At 47.1% G+C, this 16,310-nt stretch overlaps 1 protein-coding gene across 3 annotated transcripts; it reads left to right on the top strand.

Annotated features, from left to right (window-relative positions):
• Nucleotides 1–480: 480 nt before the first annotated feature.
• Nucleotides 481–1,882, top strand: Tmsb10 (thymosin, beta 10). Of its 3 annotated transcripts, NM_001190327.1 has the most exons (4): nt 481–650; nt 844–892; nt 1,205–1,316; nt 1,577–1,882. In NM_001190327.1, exons 3-4 carry the CDS (start codon nt 1,217–1,219, stop codon nt 1,609–1,611), a joined length of 135 nt encoding a protein of 44 aa, NP_001177256.1. In that variant the 5' UTR covers nt 481–650; nt 844–892; nt 1,205–1,216; the 3' UTR covers nt 1,612–1,882. The 3 variants fall into 3 exon arrangements, with proteins under 3 accessions (NP_001177256.1, NP_079560.1, NP_001034481.1); NM_025284.4 differs by lacking the exon at nt 481–650 and having other exon boundaries at nt 746–892; NM_001039392.2 differs by lacking the exons at nt 481–650; nt 844–892 and having other exon boundaries at nt 997–1,316.
• The last annotated feature ends 14,428 nt before the right edge of the window (nt 1,883–16,310 follow it).

Below are 16,310 nucleotides of genomic sequence, written 5' to 3'. Positions count from 1 at the left end.
AAAGGGATGGGAGTGGGGATGGATGGCGTTTCAGCCCTGGGTGATATAATAGAACTCACTGTCCATGGGGGTTGTAGGAGCTGAAGAGGTAACTTTTTCAGGAGTGCAGTATCCCACTCCTGGAATGGGTTAACAAGAAAAAGCAAGGTTTGCAGGCACAGGAGCTTTTTCCCCTCTTTTTCCTTCTAAAAACCACATTGAAGGTTAACTGAAGGAGAAAAACCGCACCCTCCAGTACAGTGTTTCTAAAAGGCCACTGAGAAAAGGAACAGCGGAGCCCTCCCGGGAGTCCTAGCTCCCACCTCCGCCCTTAGACAATGCCTGAAAACAGCTTGTTTTAAGAAGCACCAACCACAAGAAAATAGAAAGAAGGAGACTCTGGAGAGCAAACGCAAGAGACTTGAGGCGACGCGGGTGGGGTGTCTCCCGCGAGCAGGGCTGCAGCAGAGCGCGCGTGCTCGCCCGCACACCCACAACCCTACACCACACATACATTCAACAAAACCCCAAGTCCTTCCCCGCTGCCCCCCCCCCCACGCCCTTCCCGCGGGGTGAGCAGCAGGCTCCTGGGTACTAGGAAAAGGAGATATATCAAGAAAAGAGACCACCGGGAGCTGGTGCCTGCCACCCTCCACGCGGGATCGCAACGGGTTAGGAACGCGGGCCGAGAAGGGCGGAGCCCCAGGCAGCCTGGAGATGCTGAGCGCCCCCCAGCCCCCGCGCGCGCTGGCCACGCCCTCCGCGCGGGCTGGCCACGCCCTCGTTGCGGCGGGCGAGAGGCGGGGCGGGGCGCGGTGTATATAAGACGAGGGGCGGGCGCCGCTCTTTTGTCTCTTGCTGCAGCAACGAGAGTGGGAGCACCTGGAGCGCGAGCTCGGAAGGAGAATCCACGGTAAGGCACAGCGCCGGCCTTGGGGCCTACCCTGGGTGGGGTCGGGCCAGTTTATGGCTGGCGGGCGCGTTCCCCTTCGGTTGCAACAGGCGACCCGGCGGTTTGGAATCTTCTGGGGCTAGCAGGCCACGCCCTGGGGCTTCGGAGGGAGGGTGTGGTGGACGAGTCTAGGATCCTCGGCCTCCGGGCTGCGGGAACGCCCAGGACTGGGAATGCCACGTTGAGAGGCGTTCGCGGAAGGCGCGGGATCCAGGACGCGCTGGTCACCCCCAAGCCCCTGGCCACCCATTATCACCTTGTTTCGCCCATCAGAGTTGTAAGAAAATGGCAGACAAGCCGGACATGGGGGAAATCGCCAGCTTCGATAAGGCCAAGCTGAAGAAAACCGAGACGCAGGAGAAGAACACCCTGCCGACCAAAGAGAGTAAGTGTGCCCCGGGTTCCCACCCCAGCGCTCCTCCCTTCCCTGCTGTGCCAGCCCGGCACCCCCACCCCCATCCGGCCACTATCTTCCCACCCCGAATCTAAGGCCACAGCCACCCTTCCAGTCACACAAAGCACTTTGTCTCTTCCAAACCCCTTCTCTGTCCGCAGGCCTCGTGGGTGCCTCACCCACACCAGGTTTGTGGGTTGGGTATGGGGGGCTGTAAGGTAGCTCCAATGACCACATCCCTCCCTTCGCAGCCATTGAACAGGAAAAGAGGAGTGAAATCTCCTAAAAGCCTAGGAAGATTTCCCCACCCCACCCCACCCCGCCCCATCATCTCCAAGACCCCCTCGTGATGTGGAGGAAGAGCCACCTGCAAGATGGACGCGAGCCACAAGCTGCACTGTGAAACCCGGGCACTCCGAGCCGATGCCACCGGCCCGCGGGTCTCTGAAGGGGACCCCTCCACTAATCGGACTGCCAAATTTCACCGGTTTGCCCTGGGATATTATAGAAAATTATTTGTATGATTGATGAAAATAAAAACACCTCGTGGCATGGTTGGCGTGGTCTGAATTTTTTAGTTGAGTATGCGTGGGCAGAGCGGTCTGGGAGTGAGTTGTGCCGCAGGGAGAGAGGAGGGGACGTGGTAGAATGGGTGAGGAGGATGTATCGTTTTTATTTTTGTTTTACGTGCTTCTCGACATGCGGTTTCCTGGGTTCTCAGTTGCTTCGCCCTTAATGCGATCCATGTCAATTTTAACCCCATTTTGAAAAATGCTGTCCAAAAGATTAAGCTTTGCTTTTGATCGGCTCTTCAAATCCTACCTTTTCTTCTGCCCTCTTAACCTTTCACGCACACCAGAAGCAGTGATTTGTTAAAGTCTGAGAGGAAAGGATGCAAAGAATCATTCAGGAATGTGGGAAATTGGGCGAGGTCGGGGTCCATCCCTCAGACACAAACACACGAGGTTTTCTATTGGGTGTTAACAGAATGAGGTGAAATAAAAACAAAGGCCAGATAAAACCGCATTATATCACAACTTGCGGAACATCTTCAGAACTGCAGCCACGGAGATCAGCCTAGTTTTTTGTCTCTGAACCTTATGCGAATGCGTTAGCCATTATAGAGGGAGCATAGGCTGAGCTGCCTCCCAGACAGATCCTCTGAGGGTGGAAGAGAGCAGCGGGTGCGTGCGTTGTGGCGGCAGAACTGAAGGAGGTCACACCCTTTCATGACCCACAGGGAAGGGGTGGGACCAGCACAGTGGGGCTAATGGAGGAGGAGCCCAAGGGTATTGGGCACTGAAGCAGGCTTATGATTACAGGGGTAGCCTTTTCCTGTAGGAGGGGAGGGAGGGAAACAATTGGATAGGGTTTGCCCCACATTTTTGCCTTACCCCCAAGGGACTGGATAAATAGATGAGGGCAGTTAGTTCAAATGAGCTGTATCCTCCTGGTCACAAGAAATTTAAAACCTAGTAGTGAGACCGGCAGTCAGGGCAGATCAGCGGACAGACAGGTTGGGGAGCCAATGCCTGGTTTACATAACAGATCAACTCCAGCTGGTACCTGGAGGCCTCCATCACCTCTGAATAGGGAAGGGCTCTTTTTCTCTGCTGTTAGTGATTCCCACAGATGTAGCTTTTGTAGTGACCCAGGGTAGGATGGGGCTGAATTAAGTCCCAATGCTTGAGTAAGAAGTCTCTAGCTAATGCTCCTGTAAGTGGGCCTCATAAGCTCATTAGTTTACAAGAAAGAAGAGAGAAAAGCCTACTGAATCTTCACTGGCCTCCTCTCAGGTCATGCTAAAGCCAAGCAGCTCCCATGCTTCCCTTCCCCCACGGGCTTCCCTTCCCCCACGGGCTTGACGCTTTAATTGACAGGGCCTGAGCATGATGAACCTCATCATGGTTTGAAGAAGCCAAACATCATTTCCCTCCCTGGGCCCAGTTCAGGGTAGGAAGGAAATACTGTTGATTGACAATGAAGGTAATGAGGGAAGGCTGCCCAGTAACTAAGTGGCGGCTACGTTAGGCAGCATTGTCTCTAGAAGAAACACCTGTGAGATGGAAATAGACACGATTTCTTTTGTCTTAGCAGTTCCAGTGTGTAGTCTACTGACCCTGCTTTGGATCTGGGGTCAGGCAGTACAGAGTGGAGATGCAAAGCAAAGCAAAGCACCGGAAGACGTGGCCAGGAAGCAAAAGAGGAAGAGGAAGGGGTAGGGGTCCCACAGTACACCTTCCACTTGGCCCCAGCTCTTAAAGGTCCCACCACCTCTCAACAGTGCCTCCTGAGGAACCAGCCTTCATCACATAGGCCCTTGAGGATCATCTCAAGATCCAAATTATAGGAAGAACCATGCATAAATTAGGAAGCCAGGTGTGGAGGTGCATGCCTGTAATCTCAGCACTTGGGAGATGATGTTTAGAGGATTTAGAGTTTGAGGTCATCTTCAGCTATCCAGTGGATTCAAGATCTCCTGGGCTACTTGAGACCCTGTCTCAAAACATATGCATGCACACACAAGTGTGTGTGCGTGCGCACACGCACACACACACACAGTGGGATGCTTATTTCTGCAAAATTTAGAGGCCATGTATTTGGTGAGCTTAACACAGCCCTTCTGAGTGCCCAAAAGTCCCTAACACTGTACTGAGTGTACAGTTTTGTGCCACTAACTGCAAAACGCTCCATGAAAAAAAAAACGCTAGAGACACAAAGCCGTCCTCCTGTGGGAAAGCAGACAAAGAAGTTAGCTGTGAGGGTGGCTGCCTTGGTGAAAGAGGAAGCATTTGATTGAAGACAAGAAGTGAGACCACTGAGTGGGGCTTGTTCAACGGAAGGCTCCTCCTCCTGTTGACACCAGAATGTATTCAGCGAAGTAAGGGAGCAGTCACTGAATGAAAACAGAAGCAACCTCAAAAGGAGTCCAGGAAGGAAGGTGGGCGTGCTGTATCCTGTAGTCATTTGGAGGCCACTATAGATGTGGGGTCAAAACAAAGTGATCTGAGATGTATGTGAGAGAGCCGGGGAGATGTGGAACACACAAATAGCAACCAACACCAACAGCGGTACCTACCCCATCACCAAACCGTCATCACCAGCACCACTACTGTGCCTGCACATAGATAGCATGGATGCTTGTACTATTACATCCAGCCTTTCTGTATGGATTCTAGAGCTCCTAACTCAAGTCATCAGGATTGTGTGAAAGCTCTTTTGCCCACTGATTCATCTCCCCAGCCTGGCTAAACATGCTGGCCCGCGGGCTCTGCCTGCCCCCAACATGCTGGCCCGCGGGCTCTGCCTGCCCCCAACCCCCAAGCACTGGAGTTACAGACACGTGCTGCCACACCCAGCTTGAGAAATCAAACTCAAGTGTTCATGCTTGTGCAACAAGCACTTCACCCACTGAGCACTTTAAAAAATATACATATATATATATATATATATATATATGCACACATATATATGATTTAATTATTTTACACGTATGAATGTTTTGCCTGCATTTATGTGTATATGCCTGCTGTTCTTGGAGCCAAAAAGAGGTATCAGATTATCCCCTGAAGCTGGAGTTACAGACGGGTGGTGCACCTCTGGCCCACTGCGGGGTGGTCCTGAGTTGTATGAGAAAGCAGCCTGGACAAACCATGAGGAACAAACCAGTAAGAGCAGTCTTCTCCAGCCCATGTCTTCAGTTGCTACCTCCAGGTTTGTTCCTTGAGTTTATGCCTCAAATCCTCTCAGTGATGGAGTCAACCAAGAGTTGTAAGTTGAAATAAACCCTTCCTTCTCCACCTTGCCTTTGGTCATGGTGTTTTATCACAGCAATAGAAACGAAAGATAGTCCCTGGAATGGCTTGGGCCAGCTTGACCATGGCAAGCCTTCACCTTCTCCCCAGCTCCTCTCGACATGCTAAAAAAAAAAAAAAAAAAAAAAAATTAAGATTACTTTCCTGAAGCTAGACCCCAATGTCTATTCCTTTATTTGGCTACTCCCTCCTCCTGAGGCTCACTACCAAGATCTAGCTATCAAAGCTATGGAAAGCACACCTAATTAACATGCCCAGTTAAAATTAAACACCTCATCCTAACTAAATAAACTGCCATTTTTTTCTGTGTGTCACATCTGTCTCCTCTCTATCCAGATGCAATCCTTTGTCCTCCTCCACTCTCTCCCAGACAAACACCTCTCACCTCTCTCCCTTTTCTCTCCTCTCCCTTGATCCCTTTCCCTTCTCCCTCTTCCTCTATCTTCTGGCTTTGCCCCTTATGCCTGCCCTCTGTCCTTCTGGGGGCAAATAAGTCTCCTTTGTGCTGAGAACTTGGCCTTGGGGGTCCCGAGCCTTACTTTTTCTTTCAGCCCCCAAAACCTCAATGACTTACAACGACAAAAAGACATACCTTTGTTCATATTACTATCCATTGCTACTCAGTGGTTTCTCATCTGCACACCCTTTTGGTTCTGAGAAGCAGGCTGAACAAGCAGGCCCTATCTGGGAGGTTACAGCCAATGGCAACAATTACATAGAGTCACTCAATGGTGTTCCCCTCTCTTCTCAGACTTAACTTCCATCCAATCACACTGAGCAAGGCAAATCATGGAGCAAGACACCTTCACAGGGAAAGCAAGAGATAACCGGTACCCTGAGGAGGTTTGAGTGTGAGAAGCACCCCTTTAGGCTCATAGATTTGGGCACTGGATCCCCAGCTGGCTGCACTGTTTGAGAAGTTTATGGAAACTTTTGGAGGAAGTGCATCACTGAAAGCTAGGCTTTGAAGGTTTATGGCCGCATTTCCTGCTCCCTCAGCTTCCTAACTACCAAGCTAGCCCAAGGCCTCTCCTCACATTCCTTCCCCCACCATGACAGACTCTATCCCTCTGGACATGTAAACCAAATAACCCTTTCTGTTCCTAACTTTCTTTGTATCCTTTTGTTTTATCATAGCAACAGAAAAGTCACTAATACAGACCAACAATACAATTTTTACTGTATGAACCATGGCGCACATACATAGAACATTTTAGAAAGTATCTTCCTTAAATCAAAAACATTGCCTCATACCTGTAATTCCGACAGGAGAGATGGAGAGGTGGAGGCAGGGAAATCAGAGTTTAAGGCCATCCTTGGCTACATCATGAGTTGGAGACCATCCTAGATAAATGAGACCTTTAAAAAAAATGTTTTTTAAAGATTGTCTTTAAAAGATTTTGCCTTTATATACCAGTTGGGGTCAGGTTGATCTGTGTTTTTACAGTGTATGGAGGAGGGCTAAATTATAGTTGTCCTTAATTTTTATTTCAGAAAAGAGAAGTGTCAGCAGATATTTGAAGATTAAGGCATCTTGGTCCCTGAGGGCTAGTAATTGCGGCTGCCTTGGCAGTGGCTGAGTCCAGAGTAAGTCTGGACTGTGGTTCTGGCACAGGAGCCACAGAGGAAACCAGCTTGAAAGCTTCTGGAAGGGAAATCTGTACAGAATGAAAACATACAAACACCACTGCCGAAGGATGTGCAGTCTGAACCAAGGCAGTCATCTTGAAGCCATTAAAGGAAATTGAGCTGGATGAGGAGGTGAGGTTAAAACACAGAAAGGATGTAAGCACTGGCTGGGCCCTGGAGCCACAGAGCTTCCTAGAAAGGGCTTTATCTTTGAACCTCTTGTTGTGTGGAATAAGAAATCTCCCTGTGTCTACTAAGATGGCTTGGCAGTTAGAGTTCTGCGCCACAAGCTTGAGGAACCGAGTTACAATGCTGTACCCAGAAATGAGACACAGACGCCTTTGCCCAAGCTGGCCACCCAGACTAGCCTTGTGGACAGTGTGAGCTTCTGGGTGCAGCTAGACAGCTTTCCTCAATGGATAAGGTAGGGAGTAGGGAATGACTGAGGAAGACTCCGAAATTCAACCCCAGGCCTCCGTGTGCATGCATGCACGCAGGCGTGTGCCTCCATGTGCATGCATGCACGCAGGCGTATACACACACACACACACATACACACGTGTGCAACCATACAAATGAAAGCATGTATACACACATGAGAAAAATAAATATATCTTTCTCAATATATCTTTCTCAATATATCTTTCTCAAATATATCTTTCTGCAATGCAGACTCAAACAAGAGAAAGACCCACAGGTGGAGGTTCGCTGGTGAGTGTCTATTGATTGGCAAGATGGTTCTGCAGGTGAAAGCCGCATGCCTGGCAGCTAGAGTTCCATCCTTGAGACCCACACAGTGGAAGGAGAGAACTGACTTCATCAAGCTGTCTTCTGGCCACCATACATGCTGCAGCGTGCACACATACACATATAATAATAATAACACATATAAATAAATGTGATTTAAAAAAAAAACTAGGAGCTAGTGGGTTGCTCATTGCTACCTGTAACCGCAAGTCCAAGGGATCCAATAACCTCTTCTGACCTCCATGAGCACTTACACACACACACACACACACACACACACACACTGGGGGGCGGGGGGTACACAGGTAAGGGGGCTGGCAACTCTGAAATCTGCAGAGCAAAAAAAAAAAAAAAGATTGAAAAACTCTAACACCAGTTCTTACATGTTATAATTTTTGTTATTTATGTATAGGTTTTTTTGTTTTATTTTATGTGTATGAATGTGCTCACATGTACATATGTGCACTGTGCCCATGGAGGTCAGAAGAGGGCATCAACTCCTCAGCAACTGGAATGAACCACCATAGAGATGCTGGGAACTGAACCTGGGTCCTTTGCAAGAGCAATATGTACTCTTAATTCCTGAGACATCTCTCTAGCCTCTTCTTTAATTTCTTGAAGCAAGACTTCATGCTGTAGCACAGGCTGGCCTCGAACTCACTATTTAGCCCAGGTTGACCTCAAACTCACAACAATTCTTTTGCCTTAGCCTCCTAAGTTCTGGGTTGTCAGACATGAGCCTCTGCACCATCTTCTGCTTCATATTGTAGCTGTGTGTGTGTGTGTGTGTGTGTGTGTGTGTGTGCATTTTGAAGTAGCCCAGGCTGGCCTCAAACTTGCTATTTAGCTGAGGATAGCACTGAACTGATCCTCCTGCCTCTACAAGTTCTGAGATTACAAATGTGTATACCTATACTAAATTTATATGGTGCTAGGGCTATGCGTGTGTGCTAGGCAAGCCATCTAACCATTGCCACATACTTAGCCCTTTATTATAGTCTTCAGATAAGAGCTCCTTCTTGGGGAAATTACATTTTGCTTTTAAGGCCTTCAACTAACAGGATGCCGTCTTCCCACAGGCTAATCTCCATCACCAAAACACCACTGCAGCAGCTTCTAGACTATGTGGGACTAGTCTAGATAACTAGTCTAGATAAATAACTGGGCACCAGACTCTACCCAAGTAGACACATGACGACAGAAAACACCGTAATGTTGGAGGGACATTTCCCTTTCGCACCTTGCAGGCTCTAGATTCATCTGCATTGGGCCTGGTCTACACAGGGAGCACAGAAATGCAGAAACCAGCTCCTACCAGCACTGGGGCCAGAAGAGGACTTCAGCTACCCAACTGCCCCCAGGGCAGGGTGTGGGCTGAGCCAGGAAGCAGGAAGGTGCCTCAGAGCCACTCTGCCAGACCTCAGGTGCTCCTCCCAGACTCCTTCCACTAGAAGAGAAATAAGCTCTTAGGATTTCATCCCTTGAGTTTTTTGGCATGTGTTGCTCGGCCCAATTCTATGCAGTACAAAATAAATCAGAGAAGATATAGTTTAAAGAAAGCTGTTTTAAAAAAAGAACTAAACAAGAAACATTCTAAAACCTTAGCATCTATTTATTTATTTATGTGTGTGTGCACATGTGTGTGCACGAGTGTGTGTGTGTGTGTGTGTGCACGTGTGAGCTTTCAGGAGTCAATTGTCTTTCCACTATTCTACCACATGGGACCTGAGGATGAAACTCAGGATGTAGGGCTTGGTAGCAAGTGTCTTTACTTGCTGAGTCACCTGACCAGCCCAAATCTTTTTATCATTGTTGTTGGTGTTGTTGGTATCTGTGTGTGTGTGTGTGTGTGTGTGTGTGTGTGTGTGTGTGTGTGTGTGTAACACCCGTGTGGCAGTTAGAGAATAACTTTGTGCAGCTGGTTCTGGCCTTCTCACAGGTCCCAGGGGATCCAGTTCAGGCCACCAGGCTTGCCATAGCAAGTGTCTCTCCCTACTGAGCCACCTTCAGAGCCCCGGAGACATTTGTAAAGAACACAGTTGACAGTGACAGAAAGAAGACTGAAGAGAATTGGGGGTTGTGGGTAACAGCTGGGAGTGTAGCTCCGTTTGTACTGTGTTTGCTTAGCACACATGAAGTCCTAAACTCTGCCCCTAGAGCTGTATAAGCCAGGCCTGCTGGCACATGTGCAACAGAATCAGAAGTTTGCGGTCATCCTCAGCGTAAACCCAGCCTAGGATACAGAGGAAAAACAGAGCAGAAAATCCATAAATCTGCACTGAGTCTGTCCCACCTACACACAAGCAGGCACGCACACTTTGTTAGCATATCGGAGAGTGCCAGGCCCAGATGGTTCCACAGATGATTTCTTTCAAAGCTGCAAGAAAACAATAACTTTGGTACCTCAAGATTTGTTTCAGTAGCTAGAAAAGGACATATGTCTCTCATGATGATTAATCTTGGGTGTCAGCCTGACTGGAACCTCGAAGCAATGGTTCCGGGTGTGTCCTCAAGTGTCCTTCCAGAGGACATGGGCATGGGGCGTGGGGGGTTGAGCTGGGAAGAGCTTCTCTCTATGCAGGTGGGCAACATCCAAGCAGCTGAGAGCCCAAATAGAGCAAACCAAAAGAAAAAAATGTGGATTTCTCGCTCTCTCTCTCTGCACCCCTGGCCCTTCGCTCACTCTCCTCTCTTCTCTCTTCCCTAGAGCTGGATGGAAAGCCCTCTGTGATGGTTTCTATATGCTTAGCCCAAGGAGTGGCACTATTAGAAGGTGAGATCCTGTTGGCATAGGTGTGTCACTCTGGGAGTGGGCTTTAAGACCCTCATCCTAGCTGCTTGGAAGCCAGTATTCTGCTAGCAGTCTTCAGATAAAGATATAGAACTCTCAGTTCCACCAGCTCCATGCCTGCCTGGATGCTGCCATGTTCCCACCTTGATGATAATGGACTGAACCTCTGGACCTGGATGCCAGCCCTAATTAAATGTTGTCCTTATAAGGACCAAGCGTTGTCTTGGTCATGGTTTCTGTTCACAGCAGTAAAACTCTAACTCAGACACCGTTCTTTGGTGGCTTTCAGGGACTTGCCCCATGCTTCAGACTGGAAATTGCATCACCTTCCTGGTTCGGAAACTTTTGGCCTTGGTCTGAGCCATTTCAGCCTGCAGGTAGCCTGTGGTAGGATGTCTCTATCTATCCATGCAGAGCCTCTTGGTTCTACTTCTCTGGAGAATCCTGGATAGCAGAAATGACAACTTTGGTGTTGTTGTTGTTTTTTTGTTTTTTGTTTTTTTCTTGCTTTTTAAAAGATGTTATCTATTTTCATTCTGTTTGTATGAGTGTTTGCCTATATGTCTGCATGTGAGAGACTAGGAGTGAGAGAGGCTCTCGGGGAGTGTCAGGGGCCTGTCAGGAGCCGGGCTAGATAATAAGGATGGCAAGCTTCTAAAATGGCTAGCTTCTTCCTCCCCTTCCTGACTTGAGACAATAGCCTGGCAGCTTCACACAAAGGCCTTGTAGGATTTCGGTTCCTTGCCAGCAGGCCCCCTACTGACAGACTTCCTCAACAAATTGGAAGCTGGATCAAGACCTGTTCTACAACAGTTGCTGGCCAATTTACCATCGCTATCTTCCCTTCAAACTGACCAGCTCTAAATTAGGGGAGGAAAACGTTTGGAAGACTTAAAAAACCTCAGTCCTTGAGAAAAGGATAGCGTTTTCAGCTTTCTGAGCTCCCCTCCCCACCACCCTGCTTTACAGAGGGTCTTCTTTTCTGTGTGTTTGCTACATGCATGTCCTTCTTTACCCTCGATAATATTTTTCTTCATCTACGGATTCTGTCTGCTGCTGTCTGCGGTGTTTAATTCCCCACTGCTACCTGCTGCAGTTGAGATTTGTCCTGCCTTTTAATTCCTTAACTGGCAGAAAGAAACAAACCTAATCAAGATCCCTAGATTGTATCATGTGGATGGGCACTAGGGAGGGAGGGAGGGAGGGAGGGAGGGAGGGAGGGAGGGAGGGAGGGACAGAGGGAGAGAGAGAGAGAGAGACTAAAGGAATGATTCTGGGCTCTAGGCTCTATGTGGGCCTTCAGCCATTAGATGGCAGCTAATTAGAAGCTTATGAGCTTATGAGGTGGCTCACTGGGGGAAGGGGCTTGCTGCCAAGCTTGATGATCTGAGTTTGGGTCTCCGGGATCCACGTGGTGGTGAAAGACCCACAACATGAGGACTCCCCCACGTTCTGACTCAGGTGAGGCGACACCCCAAATCACTCGCGAGAAACGGTCTTGCTGCAAACTGCAAGAGGACTTTTAAAATACCAAAAATACCAGTTAAGAATCACAAGGAAGTGCAAAGTCACAAGAGTCACAAGGAATACCTGACAACTATCACTGACAAATTCTGTCCTAACATCAGTCCAAGTCCACAGTCAGAGACAAGGGGTTGACACTGTCTGTCCCATAAAAAAAAAAAAAAAAAAAAAGAAACAAAACAAAGACACAAGACACTAAAACGTCTAAACACACGAGTCCGCATCTGGACTTATCAAGCCAAACGTGACCTCCGAGGGGGTGAGGTTTTATGTCCACCCACTTTCTGATGGGAGTCATTCCACATCGACGCCCCCTTCACCCGTGGAACAACTTCCAGGGTTGCAGCCTGTGGGCCTTAGGACATCTCCCTCCCTCAGCCACTAGGTCCTTACAGTCCACAGTGGCAGCTGCCAGATAACCAGTCTCAAACACTTAGACAACAGACAACATACAAGACTCACACTAACATTACCTCCAAGGGGTCTTCAAGGTTCCTGGGTGTCACGCAAATCTCGGTGGAACCTCCAAATGAAAGAACATAGTGGGGAAACCCCAACTCGTATCCCGTATCCCGAGTCAGCGTGCACCCAAAGACCCTCTTGGTGCAAACACATGAGGTAGTTTAATGCTGGAGCTCCAGGCCAACATGTATCTCACACAGGAGACAGCGGTTGTCGGCCACAAGGCTCAAAAGCTAGGGGTTTTTATAGAAAAGGGGCTGAGGCTGGGGGAGGAATTGATGCAGTTTCACATGATTGGTTCATTTAAACATCAGCAAACTGTACATGCAGATCGAGGTAACAGCAGAGCATCTGGTTAACATTTAACCTACATCAGAAGGGCAGGAGATAGTGAGGCGCTGGGCCAGTCGGGACATGTCTCTGCATTCTCTTTATCTTTATGGCCAAGCAGCCTCAGGAATGTCTTAACGACGGGCCTGCCCAGGCATGTCCTGTCCTGTTCTGCTGTGTTCTCGGCCCCAGGTTTCAAAGCTCACAAACAACTCTTTGGGCTATTTGACATAAATTACATGAATCACAGGTTTCAAGTTTTATTTTCTTTCGGTGGAAGGAGAGTACTGACTCCCAAAAGTTGTCCTCCGACTTCCACACATGCGCTTTGGCACTCACATATGAAGAAAAAGATATATTCATATGCATAAAATTAAGATAAATATTTTCTAAAAAAAAAAAGCCTAATAAAGTGTTACATACAGTTAATGCCAACAAGAAGCAGCAGTAGACAATATCCATGAGGCTGGCCAGAACTACTTAGTAAGACCAAATAAAAAACTCACTGTCTCTAAATTTTAAAATAAATAAATAATAAAGTAAAAATGGAGAAGCAAATAGGATACATAGGTAAGTAGGTGGTAGGTAGATAAATACTGCTGTAAATTTTGTGTATGGTTTTCTAGAATTCGAATGAATAGATTTATGTATCTCACACCTCTATCGAGATAGAGAGCTGAGATTGGAGTTGAAGTTCAAAGGTAGAACTTGCCTAACATGTTTGATCCCCAGCCCTGCAAAAATAATAATGAATAAATGATACTCATTATTAATAATATTAACATGTATAATAACAAGATTGAAATCTTCCCATATGCTATTAGCCATTTGTATCTCTTCTTTATGATAAACTCATATAAATGACCACTGCTTCTTTTCCTTTCTTGAGACAGGGTTTCTCTATGTAGCCCTAGCTGTCCTGGAATTCACTCTGTAGACCAGGCTGGCCTTGAACTCACAGAGATCTGCTTGATTCTGCATCTGGGTACTGGGACTAAAAGTGTGTGCCACCACAGCCAAACTATGGGCACTGCTTTGTCTAGAATTTGTGTTCCTTGTTCCTGGCCTGTAGGCTCTAGCATCTGAGTACTTGTTCCCCGGCTGGTGGTTCTATTTAAAGAAGTCTGTATGTAGCCTTCCTGGAGGAAGAACATCTCTGGGAATGGCTTTGAGACAAAGCATCATTCCTTGTTCACTATCTCTACTTGTGGTTAAGGATCTAAGATCTCATCTCTCTGGGCTGGAGAGATGGCTTAGTGGTTAAGAGCACTTGACTGCTCTTCAAGAGGTCCTGGGTTCAATTCCCAGCAACCACATGGTGGCACACAACCATCTGTAATGGGATCTGATGCCCACTTCTGGTGTGTGTGAAGAGAGCAATGGTGTACTCATATACATAAAATAAATAAGATCTCATCTCAACTCTCTGCTTACCGCCCAGCCACCATTTCTGCCGCCACCTGCTGCTGTGCTGTCCCTGCCATTACAGGCCCCAAGCCTCTGGAACTGTAAAACCAAATAAATTCTTTCTTCTTTAAGTCGCCTTGGTCATGGTGTTTTATTATAGTAATAGAAAAGTAACCAGTACAAAAGTTGGCAACAGGGAACAGGCTATTGCCGTGAGGAAACTGATAATGGTGGATTTTGGAGAGATGTAAAAGGCTTTGGAAATTTGTGCTTGGAAAGTGGTTAAATGTTATAAGCAGGGCTTAATGAGCCATTATGAGCTTGGAAGACAGACAGTGGTGAGGAGAGGAGCCACATTGCCTGTGGAGAACCAGCTTGAGAGATTTCAGAGGAGAACAATAGTAGCAACTGGGCTAAAATACTTAATGTGTGGCTCAAAGATTAAAGGAGCACTAGGAAGTGTAACGGAGCTGAATCCTGTGTTCAAGGATATTAAATGGAATTAAGGAAGTGGTGACCTCTGGGTAAGATCCCACTCAGCTAAGCTTATTGTTTATGTGTTAGAAGCTGAACAAGGGATAGCCATATCAAGTTAGGCATTGTGTGACCTGGTTATTGTTTCCATCTGGACATAAGGAGTTATGATTGTGTCTTCAGTTGACAAGGGATGGATTGTGGTGTCTATTCTCTTTGGTTGACAATTTGACTCTATCTGGAATAAACTACAATCCAGTATGGAATGCACACCTATGATCCAGATCTTGAGGCATAGTAACCATGCTTATAAAAAACTTATGAAAAGGAATTAAAGAAAAGCTTAGCTCTAAGCATAATGTTACATACCTTTAATCCCAGAAGACAGAGGCAAGCAGATCTCTGAGTTCAAGGCCAGCCTGGTACTGAGCAAGTTTAAGGACAACCAAGCTTAGGGGGCTGGAGAGATGAAGAACACTGACTGCTCTTCTGAAGGTCCTGAGTTCAAATCCCAGCAACCACATGGTGGCTCACTACCATCCGTCATGAGATCAGATGTTCTCTTCTGGTGCATCTGAAGATAGCTACAGTGTACTTAGATAAATCTTTTAAAAAAAAAAAAAAAAAAAAAAAAAGGACAGCCAAGCTTAGGCAATGAAGGAGTTGGAAAACAGAAAGCTGGTGATAATATAATAGAATGAGAGGCATGTTTCAGCCCCAGCACACACACACACACACACACACACACACACTGAGAATATAGCTCAGTTAGTAGACCCCTTGTCCACCATGTTTAGAGTCCTACTTTGATCCCAGTCAGTGCTACCACATCTGGTAGCATAAATATACCTCAGGAGGTAGAGGCGGGATCAGAAGTTTAAAGTTATCCTTAACTACTGTCTTAGGGTTTCACTGCTGTGAAGAAACACCGTGACCAAGGCAACTCTTATAAAGAAAAACGTTTAATTTTACAGTTTCAGAGGCTCAGTTCATTATCAAGGCAGTGTGTACCAGACGGCTTCAGACACATGGCTCTGGTTTTAGAGTCAAGAATAGAAGGGGTCAGCCGAGCGTGGTGGTGGCGCACGCCTTTAATTCCAGCACTCAGGAGGCAGAGGCAGGCGGATTTCTGAATTCAAGGCTAGCCTGGTCTACAGAGTGAGTTCCAGGACAGCCAGGCTTATACAGAGAAACTCTGCCTTGAAAAACCAAAGAAGGGGTCCCTGGGACAGTTGATGCTGGAACTATGAAATTAGTGGTGATTAAGAAAAGACCAGGGGGCTGGTGAGATAGCTCAGTAGGTAAGAGCACCTGACTGCTCTTCCGAAGGTCCGAAGTTCAAATCTCAGCAACCACATGGTGGCTCACAACCACCCGTAATGAAATCTGATGCCCTCTTCCGGTGCCTCTGAAGACAGCTACAGTGTACTTACATGTAATAAATAAATAAATAAACAAACAAATAAAAGTGTTTGTGCACCACCACTCTCTGGCTGATATTGTTAAAAAAAAAAAAGGAAAGAAAGAAAAGAAAAGAAAAGAAAAGAAAAGAAAAGAAAAGAAAAGAAAAGAAAAGAAAAGAAAAGAAAAGAAAAGACCAGCATGACTGAGGTGAAATCTTGAAATCTTCTGGGAAGTATTTTCTGAGAGCACAAAGAAGCTGTGTTCCAGAGATACATTGTTCTAGCAACTGAACTTGGTAATATATGTAAGAGTCACCCAGGTGGACTGGTTTTGAAGGCCATCACCATGAAGAGGTCATGGAGAGCAGTTGAAGCTTGGCACTGTGAGAGACCAGAAAGGACC

This window comes from Mus musculus, chromosome 6 (assembly GCF_000001635.26).
Source record: "Mus musculus strain C57BL/6J chromosome 6, GRCm38.p6 C57BL/6J".
NCBI lineage: Eukaryota > Metazoa > Chordata > Mammalia > Rodentia > Muridae > Mus > Mus musculus.
Note: the sequence above shows the minus strand (reverse complement) of the source record. Positions and strands in the feature narration are given on the sequence as shown.

Coding starts and splice junctions, on each gene's coding strand:
- Tmsb10 (NM_001190327.1), top strand. CDS start 1,217: ATGGCAGACAAGCCGGACATGGGGGAAATCGCCAGCTTCGATAAGGCC. Junction 1,317..1,576: donor CACCCTGCCGACCAAAGAGA/GTAAGTGTGCCC, acceptor CTCCCTTCGCAG/CCATTGAACAGGAAAAGAGG.